The 11,902-nt window shown below is 42.0% G+C and overlaps 1 protein-coding gene across 1 annotated transcript; it reads left to right on the top strand.

Moving 5' to 3' along the window:
- Positions 1 to 501: 501 nt before the first annotated feature.
- On the top strand, positions 502 to 3,243 carry LOC308280768 (microfibril-associated glycoprotein 4-like; the record flags this gene model as incomplete). The annotated part of the gene is made up of 5 exons (XM_080755087.1): positions 502 to 561; positions 1,218 to 1,409; positions 1,753 to 1,849; positions 1,998 to 2,168; positions 2,924 to 3,243. The coding sequence occupies 5 exons, from the start codon at positions 502 to 504 to the stop codon at positions 3,241 to 3,243; spliced, it is 840 nt and encodes a 279-aa protein (XP_080611213.1).
- Positions 3,244 to 11,902: the final 8,659 nt, after the last annotated feature.

Here is an 11,902-nt window from a genome sequence, read left to right as displayed (position 1 = left end):
GTGTGTGTGCATGATCAGGTATAAAACCAGCAGAAGATAACTGTATATAGAGGGCCAGGGGTATGTGCCTTTAAGTAGTTAGCAGGCTGTAGAGGAGTAGGCCTAATATGGGATGTGCTTGGTTCTGTTGTTTACTTTACGTTCTGGTGGAGAAAGAATTGTCCACGATTATACAGAGAAGTGATATTTTGTTGCTACGGATGATACAGAAGATAGAACCCTGGCTGTTCATGTGAATTTATTGAATATATTTTTGTTATTAAATCACCAGTTCTCAATCTCCAGCACGGACTACTTCTTTTAGTATAGTATAAAGTTAAGGATTACCCTGAAACTAAGAGAATCACCTCCCTTCCAAGATGCAGACAAGGGTAAGATCTGTGTCTGTTTCTTTTCAGACGTGTTAGTGAGAACTCAAGGTTCGAAGGATAACAATGTTGGTCGGTTGGTTTAAGCTGCTTGGGTTCAAGCTAAAACCAGGGGTTTGAAGACCCCGGGTGTATGGCAAGGAAACTGGACGCTATCATGGTCAACAACTCAAGCCCCCTTCACATGGAGATGGTGGGAAGGTTTCAGTAGGAGGGGTAAAGACAGATTCATCTTTCCCCAAGGGCACAACCAACAGACTTGGGGTCTCCTTCTGTGCCATTAGCTTTGAAGATGTATAGGCCTATAATAATGAGGCCCACAATCATCGCTTGGCTCGTTCAATACACTACTGTAATTGCTCGGATACCATATAATTGTTACATGCTTGCCATGCATGCATTCTCTTGTATTTCTTTCATCCTGCACTATGCAAGCACTATTGAGGTTGTGTAGTGTTGAATATTGTTTATGTTGTTCATTAATGAAGATGTTTGTTTGAACTTGCTTTCCACAGTACCCTGTAACTGTATCTTAACTGCTGTTTTGCCATTGGTGACTAATTCCCCCCTCTGAATAGAGGTTATGCGCATGCATAAAGTGAGTGGCAAAATGAGTGGCGAAGTGATGTAATGTTGTTTAATGCAATCAGATAGGACTTTCCTGTTTGGATGTATGGCTGGCAAGGCCAGAAAGTAGTTGCTCAGTAGGCGTTCCCGCATAACTTCCAGGTATGATGATGTCACGCGCATACACTCTATAAATAAGTCTCTTCTCTTCTCTTCTCTTCTCTTCTCTTCTCTTCTCTTCTCTTCTGTTTTCTTTTCTTTTCTCTTCTCTCTCTGTTCCAGGCTTCTTTACTGCTATCTCTACTGGTTCCAGTAGTGTGTGTCCACTCCCAGTTCTACCTGCCCACTGACTGTGATGACATCCAGCAGCGTGACAGCAGCAGTCCCAGTGGGGTGTACACCATCTTCCCTGGTGGTCCCACCAGCCCTGTGCATGCCTACTGCGACATGGACACTGATGGAGGTGCCTGGACCGTGAGTAATTACTCTATTATTGTGAAAAGATCTGTTAAAACATGTTACAGATATTAAAGCCCCTCAACCCCACCTGTCTTAATGGTAAATGGTGCATTTACAGTAGTATATAGCGCTTTTATCCAAGGCGCTTTACATAGATTGTGCATTACATTCACCCATTCACACACACATTCATACACCGATGGCGGAGGAAACCATTTCAAGGCACCAACCTGCTCACCGGGAGCAACTAGGGGTTCAGAGTCTTTGACATTAACTCAGGGGGAGCCCGGATTCGAACTGGGAACCCTTCGTGCTCTAATGACGGTTTCTCTACCCCTGACACTGCCCTCTATCTCAGGTTATCCAGAGGAGGGTGGATGGAACTGTGAACTTCCACAGACCCTGGGACCACTACAAGAATGGCTTTGGGGATGCAGCTGGGGAGTATTGGATAGGTGAGTTATGTTGTTAAAACATTTTGCGAACCATATGCATGCACTGAAAATAAACCCATGCATCTAAAAGGTGGCCGAGCAAGACATCATGGCAAGTACTTTCTTTACCTGCTCTGAAACATACCTCTGTATGTGTGTCTTCTATAAGGTCTGGATAACATCTATTTGTTGACGACGGGAGAGAAGAAGCGTGAGCTGAGAGTGGACATGGAGGACTGGGAGGGAGGGAAGGCGTACGCCCAATACTCCTCCTTCTCCGTCGACCCTGAGACCTCTGGCTACCAGCTCCGTCTGGGCAGCTATGTGGGTGGAGCAGCAGGTGAGGAACCTACATTAACATGTTCAATACAGAAATGAGAAACATCACTATAGATTATGCTGGGTCAAAGTAACCCATCTCTATTAACACAGGTCGTCAAATTACAAATTATATTGCACAGTAAAACAATGCAAAATGAATAGGGCCCACAGGCCTTATACTGGGACAACTGACCAACTCAAGCTTATCATCCTCTTGTTCCTTTTATCAGCCATTCAATTCTGGGCAAATAGAGGCTAAGTATATATGTATAAAGCCAAATACCCATAAATAAATATAAATCATGTTTTCCAGGGTTTTTCATACCCAAAACTATATTTGTATATGGGTTTGATAGCAGTTAAAGCTGCACTATATAACTTTCCTCTTCTATCCCAGATTTATTTTGAACCCTGTTTCCTGCAGTTTTTTCTTTATTTATTTTTTTATTTTATTTACCATTGAGCTAATAGAGCCTGCCTGCTTGCTCAGTGGATACATTGAATCTTGAGCAGCAGGTCAGAATTTGTGTCAGATCTAGGTGAGACATGATCTTTGACACAATCTAAATGTCTCAATAGAAGAGTAGGGAGACAAAATATCATATCGTCATATCGTATTATTAATATACTTCTACCACGCAGATTAGACAAAATTACATTTCATTAATAAAAACAAAGTTACACAGTGCCTCTTTAATTGCAGCTGAGGTTTGAATCGACAGAACCTCACAGTGCAAACAGTGTTCATGTCATCATCCTGCTGTCTTTTTTTAGGGGACAGTTTGACATACCACAGCAACAACATGAACTTCACCACCTACGACAAAGACCAGGACATCTCTGAGCTGAACTGCGCTCAGTATTGTTTGAGTGGGTTTTGGTTCGGTGACTGTGCACATGCAACTCCCAACGGCCTGTACTGGCTGCGCATACCCAACGGTGGGTACATGAAGATTGAAACCCGGATGATATGGTTCAACTGGAAGTCCGAAAACTACCCTCTGAAGAGTATAGCCATGAAGATAAGATGCGTGGCTGCTGACACAGTGTCTGTTAAGGAGCAGCAGGAACAGAATGCGTCTCCAACTCCCTGATTATTCATGTTGTGGTGTTTTTCAAGGACCCCTTAGCTGAGAGAGATGGACCCCCACTACATATTGTATAAAATTGTGTTGCAGATTAAAGTTTTTCATACAGCTTCATAGACTTTTTTGACAACACAGTGTCGTCAGTGTTGTGTAAATTAATGTTTTGTGTTTGCTTGTGTAATATGTTGCATTCATGTTCATGTGTATTTTCAGACATTTAACCACTTAGTGCTACATAAACTTGACCTTTGCCTTGGGCTTGGTCTGCTCTTCTTTCTCATCTTTCTTTCTCTTCTTTCCAAAACCTCTTTGCTGAAAATAGAACATGCCTTGCTGCTTTACCTCTTCATTAAGTTCATAAATAGCTTGAGTGCACACTGTATATTAATACAGTATCTATTCTACAGTATACATCCAGTGTGTAAATACCGTATTGCCAAACAGTCATCTTCTTGAAGTTCTTGCTCTAATGTATGTACTGTAGGTTTGTTTGTAACGTGGTGGTGATGAACACAGGGTGTCAGTCTTGTGCTGCACAACCTGTTCTTTACCTGAGGAGGAGGGGTCCAGGTAGGGTGAGGTCATCAGAGAAGTCCTACTTTGATTTCACATCCGGGTTTCTTCTAAGGAACAAGAGAAGAGGTCAGACACAGTTCACTCACTCACCACATTGTCAAATAATTGGTTCATGAAAAATAAAAGAAGACCTATAAGGCAAGGCAGTTTTATTTGTATAGCTATAGCACTTTCAACGACAAGGCAGTGTGCTTTACACAGAACATCAAGCAAAGGAAACACAATTATGCTATATAATGATATATTAGGCTGCATAAAACAAAAAAGATGAGGAAAAAAATACAGTAACAGTGCAGAAGAGAAAGAAAAGGAGAAAAAGCAAAGTAACTCAATCAAAGGTGGCGACAAACAGAAATGTCTTAAGTTTAGTGTTTCAAAGGGAATAAGAGTGGTGGCAGTTTTTGGGGAGTTTGTTCCAGACATGTGATGCATAAAAAGCTATAAATGCTACTTTATCCACCCGTTTATTTTGGGTTTTAAAGAGCTCAGATGACTGTCAGTGAGCTCAAAAAAGATGACCGAAGTGAAGCTATCATGGTGAGAAGCAAGCTTTCGAGAAGTGAATTGTTTTGCAATGCAAATAATTGATTATTATGGAAACTACGTATTTGTGCCTTGTAGGCCTATTTGGCAATTTTAAGAGGGAACATGAAAAAGAGGGGTCTACTTAACTTTCCATTCCAGAAAGCTACTCTTGGTCTATCGATAAATGTGTGTAATCTATGTGTTCATGTCAAGGTGGTTTTGTCCATATGTGTTGAAATATAATGTCCATGTATTTGCTAGATAATCACATCATTTACTAGCATAATAATAGAATTTTACACATTTTAAACAGATTTCATTTCTTTGCTAAATAGTTACTATATCGATTTTAAATCATTGAATCGAATTGTATCGTGATGCGTATTGTATCGCTGTTAAAATGTATCGTTACACCCCTAAGCTATAGAGGCTACCCATAGCATGAGGGATGGGCAGATTGGCAAATGGGGCCAGTGTGCCCAGCCAGGGGCCCTTGACCAGTACCAGGGTCTTCAAAGAGGCCATTATAGCTTGAAATGGATTATACTTTCTTTAGACACATCCTCAATGCCTAAAGGCACTTTTTAAAAATGCACTTTGGAGCTAAAATGTAGAAATACTGGTCAACTTGGGTAGACATTCTTGTTGGTCTGCATGTCAATCAATGGTATGTAACCAATGGATATATACCATTGATTATTCTTATAGGTAGGCCTATATGGAACCATCAAACTAATCAGGCCTATGAATCAGAAATGATCGATATCAACAGAATAATATTAATAAATGTAACCTTGAACTTACAGTATATAGCGCCTTACATGAACCCAAGAACGCTTTACATCAAAACAACGGACAACCAACCAACAAACAAAACAACAAACAACTCTTTGCCTGGGGGCGCCCGCTGGCCTACCGGTCCAGGTGCATGTCGCGAGTTCGAATCCCGTTCCCGGTGACCTTTACTGCGTGTCTCTCCCCATGTCCTGTCTACTGTCCTACAAATCTTTAAAAAAAATCTTAAAAAACAGTAACAAATATCCTTTAATAGGCTAATATTTACTTGTATTTATTTATAATTTTCATAAAAACGTTGATTATTGGACCTTTAATTTAACTTGAGTGTAGATCTGTTAGTAGGCCTATGCATGCATAATGCTTTGGCTAGCTTAACTACTGATTTCTAGATGATTTATTTTTATTGTTTACAATCTTGTGGATATTGTTGTAGGAACATTTTATACATATACTTTTTTTTTGCCTATATATTAAAATGTTTCCATTGTTCATAAAACTACTGGACCTTTAATTCAACTCGAGTGTACAGCTGTCATCATCATCCATAGCAGTTAGGCTAAGCCTACAACTACTACTGCTGCTTTAAGACTGACAATGCCGCTGGCATATTCCCACCCTATCTCTCTCTCTCTCTCCCCCCCTTCTCCTCGCCACCTCCTCCCCCCATCCTCCTCCCCTCTCTCGGCCACCTCCTCCTGGGACCCCGCAAACTTGTTTCAGGAGGAGGAAAAAGAAGTGAACATATTTTCTTTCTGTTGGAGAAACAAGAGGGGAGCGGTGCCAGAGAGAGAGAGAGAGAGAGAGAGAGAGAGAGAGAGAGAGAGGGAGAGAGAGAGAGAGAGAGAGAGAGAGAGAGAAGGCGTAGACTTCCTCCAAACATTTCCTACCCGCCATGTCCGCATTCTAACACTGACTGGACTCATTAAAGTTATAGCTAAGCTGAAGAAGCTTTCTTCATCTCCTTGCAAACTAAACCAGTTTGTTTTATTTAAAAGGCAAGAGAAGAAAGGCAGACAACAACTAAAAAAGAATTAAAGGGTTGGTGTCTTGGTGACAACTTTTTCCTTTCTTTTGGAAACATGGACTGGGGCTCAGACCTTTGGGTAAGTTATTGTTTTAAAGTTATAAGTTGTTGACTATGTTGTCTTCTGCTGACATAACTTGTGTTCTTCCAGAACCACCACCTCCAACCTTCTCCAACCGCCGCCTTTGGGATTATCAGTTTGGCAGGGCTTGTTGTGGGCTTGTTTCCAACATGCCATCAAATCAACATCCCTAAACAATGCGCATATCCAGCTATTGTTTTCCCCAGCCTCGAACTTCGTGGTGGATACATTGTATTCTTCTGTCTAGTTGTTGTCCGCCCAGGTTGAGCAATCCCTGTGAAAACGGGACAAGAGAGAATTCCATCGGTGAAGTTTATAGCAGCCAGAAGGAAAGGGTTTCGCAATTCTCTCTTTTTTTGCCGCATACCTTTTTCTCATGATAGAAAAATGCTCACTGTGTCTAATGTAACTCAGATAGCAGGCTTGTGTTGCATTCGTGCTCTTTGGGTTACACTTAAGTGGATAACACAGATTTGTACAGCGTAGGCCTACACCTAACAGTTAACATGGCACTCACATAGGTGGAATTAATGTAAACTGTTCTCATAACATGCAATTCTTGTCTAATAATGAATTATGTATGTGTTTAAAACACAACATATGGTTCATTATACTGTTGTGTTATAGTCTGTTTGAGGACTGCCTGTTTACATTCACTCTTTGCTGTCTGGAGGTAAATGTTTAATATGTTGTACGGTAGGCCTATATCTCCCACCTCTTCAAGACTTAAGAATCTACTGTAGGTGGCTTCCTTGGTGTCAGCACTTCTGTGGTTTGTTGTCAGCAGTTTTGTTGTTGTTTTGGTGCCTGATGGTCCATGAGAAGATGTACTTAAATAATATGCCATTGACAAAGTGAAATTCCCCCAGATTTTGGCAGTTTTTCCCTAACCTGACAGGATCAGACAATACAGTTGGATAGATTCTGTGTGCATTGATTGATTTAAGTATTTATTAGAAGTTTGCATAGGGAAAGGCCTACAGTTTCATGACAGTGCAGTTCACTGGTACAAGGTCAACTAAAAGGAAACTCGGATAAGTCTTGCGGCTTATTTCCAAGGAGATCCTTCTTTTTAACTCGTATAACATTGGATGACGACAGACACTACTGACAGGAAGGACAGGAAAGACCATTGCTTACACGCCTAAAGCCTGATTTATACTAAGTTGTGTGTGCTTGTGTTGTGCTCAGTAAATAGCAGATCTACAAGCTCATTGTTATCTTGTAGATCTGCTATTTGCGGTGTGCAACTTAGTATAAATCAGGCTTAGAAAGAATGAGTTATGTTACATGTAATGGCAACATGTAATCATGTGCACCATGTTTTGCTCTTGTTTTGATTTATTTTATACATGGGTGTGACGTGTGTACAGTGTGTGTGTGTGTGTGTGTGCACTAGATTGGTCAGTCCCAAAGTGATGATTGGGGCCAGAGTCTCAATAATATACACGTCTCTGAGATCATGCTTTTAAGACACCTTGGAGATGGACACAGACAGCGTTGTTTCCACTTCTGCTTTCTGTCCGTTTTGTGAGCCGCCATGTGTGAGCTGAGCTTTGCTGCTGTCAAGTTGTTTAAATCAAAGCATAACTGCCGTGAACTCTATATGAATGCAACTCCCGAAATGCTTCTGCTGTTGTGAATTTCAGTGTGAGAAGAACAGCAAAATATATCTCTTCTCTGGGGTTGTCACTAAGCTCTCAAGGGCAAGTATGATGTTCTACTTGCAGAAAAGTCATGCCCAATTGCCCGAAAAGTAAATTGTCCATTATAAAATGATAGGGGTGTGTGTACAGTAACAGTATGTGTGTTGGAGAGAGGAAGAGACCAATCTGGCCACTTGCCCGCCGGGTAACCTGAAAGCAAACACCATTTGCCCTGAACATTTTATTTACTTGTCACAGGCAGTAGGGCAACCTTTATTGTCAACCCCCTGTTCTCACGTTTAGCCTTTTTTTTTACCAGGCAAGAACAAATTCCTATTTGTAACGACACACACACAGGGAAGGGGGCAAAAAAGAAATGTCAAAAGTTATAAGGAAAAGATCAACAGCACACATTCAAATATTTCCAACACACCTACTACTTATATACAATCACAGCGAGCGTAGGCATTACACGTGTCAACAAGCATTATATAAATGATGACACAGTCCAGTGCACAAGCTTCAGGCAGGTACCTAGTTGACACCGGACTCTCTCTTTTCCCTGTGTTTCGCCCAGGTCGACTTGAGGTGTTAGGGTTAAGGTGTTAGTTTTTGGTATAGTTTGTGTAAGGTTAGGTATAAGGTTAGGTTTTTAGGTGTAGATTTTGTGAAGTTAAATGTTTGTGTTTAGGTGCCACCAGGGAGACAGAGAAAGAGGGAGTCCCACTTGAGCAGCACAACAGAGAGTTCCGATTTGAACCCTAGACTGAATAAGAGTACAGGTAGTCTAGTAGAAGATAAGCAGAAACTTACACTCTTGAGGACAGTCACTATCTCTTCTTCCACAATCTTTCAAATTATGCCACCCTGCACAAGTTGTAAATGGGAAGCTGTCATGTCATCTGCTCTTCAGACAGGAAGGGTATTCGACCAATCACAGGCTAGCGCAGTGTTCATGAAAATGTATTTTAAACCCATTAAAACCAGGAAAGCATCTGTGTCATTTTAGATTTTAGCTACCGGTATATACTGTATATATAGCAATTAGCAACATAATGTTTTTGGAGCGGTGAAAGCGCTCCCAATAGACAGGTATGTCCGTGGGTATGTCCCTGGGTGGGTGGCTGGCTGGGTGGCTGGCTGGCTGGCCGTGTCCGTAGCCTGGCAATACCTTGAGTGGCCACACACAACACACTAGTTAAAGGAGGGGCGCTGTTTTGTGCAGGCCAGGCACACTCACCACTCACTCACAGGCACAGTTTACAGTTTACAGTTTAGGCATTTAGCAAGCTGCTCAGATTCACCGCTCCACTTCGAACCGAGGTTTGATTTTCAGAAGACTATTAGGATTTGGAACAGTGGTTCGGAAAAAAAAGCAGATATACAAAACAAGCGCCGCAAGCTTGTACATCTGCTATTTTTGATACATTTTGTTATTGAATTTTTAACACAAATCTTCCTCTTCTGGGGGTCAACCTGGCACAAAACATTTTCAGGTGGTGATTCATGGCCAAATACTTACTCAATTTAGGGGTCCTTGACCTTTACACAAAGATGTTTGAGAACTACAACAGTCTTAACGTGCATAGCAGTAAAGATAGGTAGGCTTGAACTAATTCAGTTTCCAGTCAGACTTACAGTCAACGACTACAAAGGTGGAACTAAAGTGCAGAGGCTGGACATAACCTTTATGAGGCTGGACATATGCTCTATGTGCTGCTCATTGTCAGAGCTTTCAAAGTACATTATGTTAGTGTGAACCAACAAGTCTGTCTCCGGAGAGACTTTCAGAAACGGTTCTCCAGTCCTGGCCCAAAACACACAGGCCCACTCAGAGTGGGGCAAGACAAGAGTACAGTAGAGACTACCCTTTTAAACACTTTGCCAGCCCCCCCAGAAACCCCTGAGCACAGGTTCTGCCGAACAAATATGGTATTTATTTATAAACATGTTTAAAAAAAACAATGCCCACATGATAACAACACGTAATGAAGTGCTCGGTACAGCGTGTATATTGATCCTTTAGAGGTCGACGTTCTTACTTTGGGGACGCGGCGGGGAGATCTCCTCCATTCGTTTCCGTGCGGCGAAGCAGGGAAAAGAGCGATAGGGAAGCGGCGCCCGAGCGTGATTGAGTCCGCGATCCACGTACAGAAACCTAGATGCTTTTAATCCAGTCATGGTGGTTGTGGTTGTTGTTGATTCTCTACCCCGTGGAGTGAAGGAGGAGCTGCTGAGCCAACCATGCAGCTAGAATGTAAGTGAACGGCGCGGCCTGCTGGAAACTACGAGGAGTACACCCACTTCCAGAAAGGAGGGGGGAGAAAATTTTAACCCTTTAGAATCGATCCAAGAAGACCCAGAGAACAACGGCCGATCGTTTTTTTTTTTGATAATTATCATTTATATCAAAAGTACGGGAAAGTTCGAGCGGCTAATTGGGTGGTCCGGACAAGTACGGGCAAGTACGGCCCGGCTTAGAAAGTGTTAAGTGAACTACTTTCAACCGTGTGTCCCTGTTATTATGGGTGGAAATTGTAAAAAATAAAACCTACTGTAAGACATTGTGAGCTTGTAGATCAGCTATTTTCACTATTCGTCGTATGACAACATATTATAGGACTTGAGTTGAGTCGGCGATTAAATCCTCAATGTCAGATGTTTTAAAAAAGATGGCATGCAGAATCTTACAATAAATGCGAGAAGTCTCTGTGAGCGTGCGTGTGTGTATAATCTATTCTGCGTATCTCGAGAACTGTTCGTCCCACCGGATTCAAATTCGGCACGCGCGTTCCCCAACGCGGCGCGGAGTGCAGTGCCTGGCCTCGACCCGACTCGATATGCGGTTTTCCGGAACCAGCGCGAAAGGTTTGGAATCTCTGTATGCGGAGATGATTGCTGTTCCTCCGGAACAGCCTGATGTGCAAGTGCTGACTCATTGTGACATCACTTCTGCTGAGATCTCCATATATGGGCTGACATCAGGGTTTTCCGGAACCGGCACTGTGTTCACAGAGATCTCCATATATGGTACGCAGACAGACAGATACAGATATCTCCATATATTCTCCATATATGGGCATAAATGGTCACAGGCAAACAGATGGTCAAAACGGGTCCTATGACAACAGGTATCATGGGGTTTGCATTACACAGACTTCGGCACGCGTGTTCCCCGTCGCAGCAGGGAGTGCCCAGCCTCGACCGACCCGATACACGGTTTTACAGAACCGGCGCGAAAGGTTCCTGAGTTCGGGCAGCCGAGCTTCTAGTATTGGAAATAATGAATGTGCGATAAGGTTCTGTGGATAATAGTAGAGAATTGTCCTCTAGCCATATAGTGATAAGTTTCAATATCCCAGTGGTCTTGAGTAGTTTCTGTATACGAGGATGATCTTATGGCTACTTTTGCTTATCTACTGTTGTATCTATGATAAGATTAGTGTTTTTGTATCTATTTGCCAGGTTCAGAGTTCAGTATCAATAAAGACCTGATGCAAGGATGGCGTTACGCTAAATTAGGTGGTGATCTCATGCTAGATGTTGTATTCTATGTAACGTAAGTGGTTAAGGCAGTGGCACTGCTGCCATATCAATCATTACACCATTAGGGGCTAAACTAGAGGCTGGCCTGGGAGAAATCTGTGCTTGTCTGCACTGTGCCAAGATGTATAGACTATAGTTATAGTTATAGTCAATGTATAGACTATTACTTTGACAGTATATTTGTTTAGGCTGATGTCAGGTTCCTGGCTTACCTGTGATCCTAGTTTACTGACACACCAACACTGTCTCTCTGCATTTGATCTTTACATTGCTTATTATTACCTCACTCTGGTTAAGAGCAGTGGTTTAAACTAATTAAGTACATTTACTTAAGTGCTGTAAGCTATAATCAATCAAACTTTCAATACTTTTACTTCAACTGCACTACATCGCAGAGGCAAATATTGTACTTTTTACACCACTACAACTAGAGGAGTTTAGATTTAGATCTAAACACCTCTAGTTTTT

This window comes from Nannobrachium achirus, assembly GCF_963921795.1.
Source record: "Nannobrachium achirus genome assembly, contig: SCAFFOLD_467, whole genome shotgun sequence".
NCBI classification, from domain to species: Eukaryota; Metazoa; Chordata; class Actinopteri; order Myctophiformes; family Myctophidae; genus Nannobrachium; species Nannobrachium achirus.
Note: the sequence above shows the minus strand (reverse complement) of the source record. Positions and strands in the feature narration are given on the sequence as shown.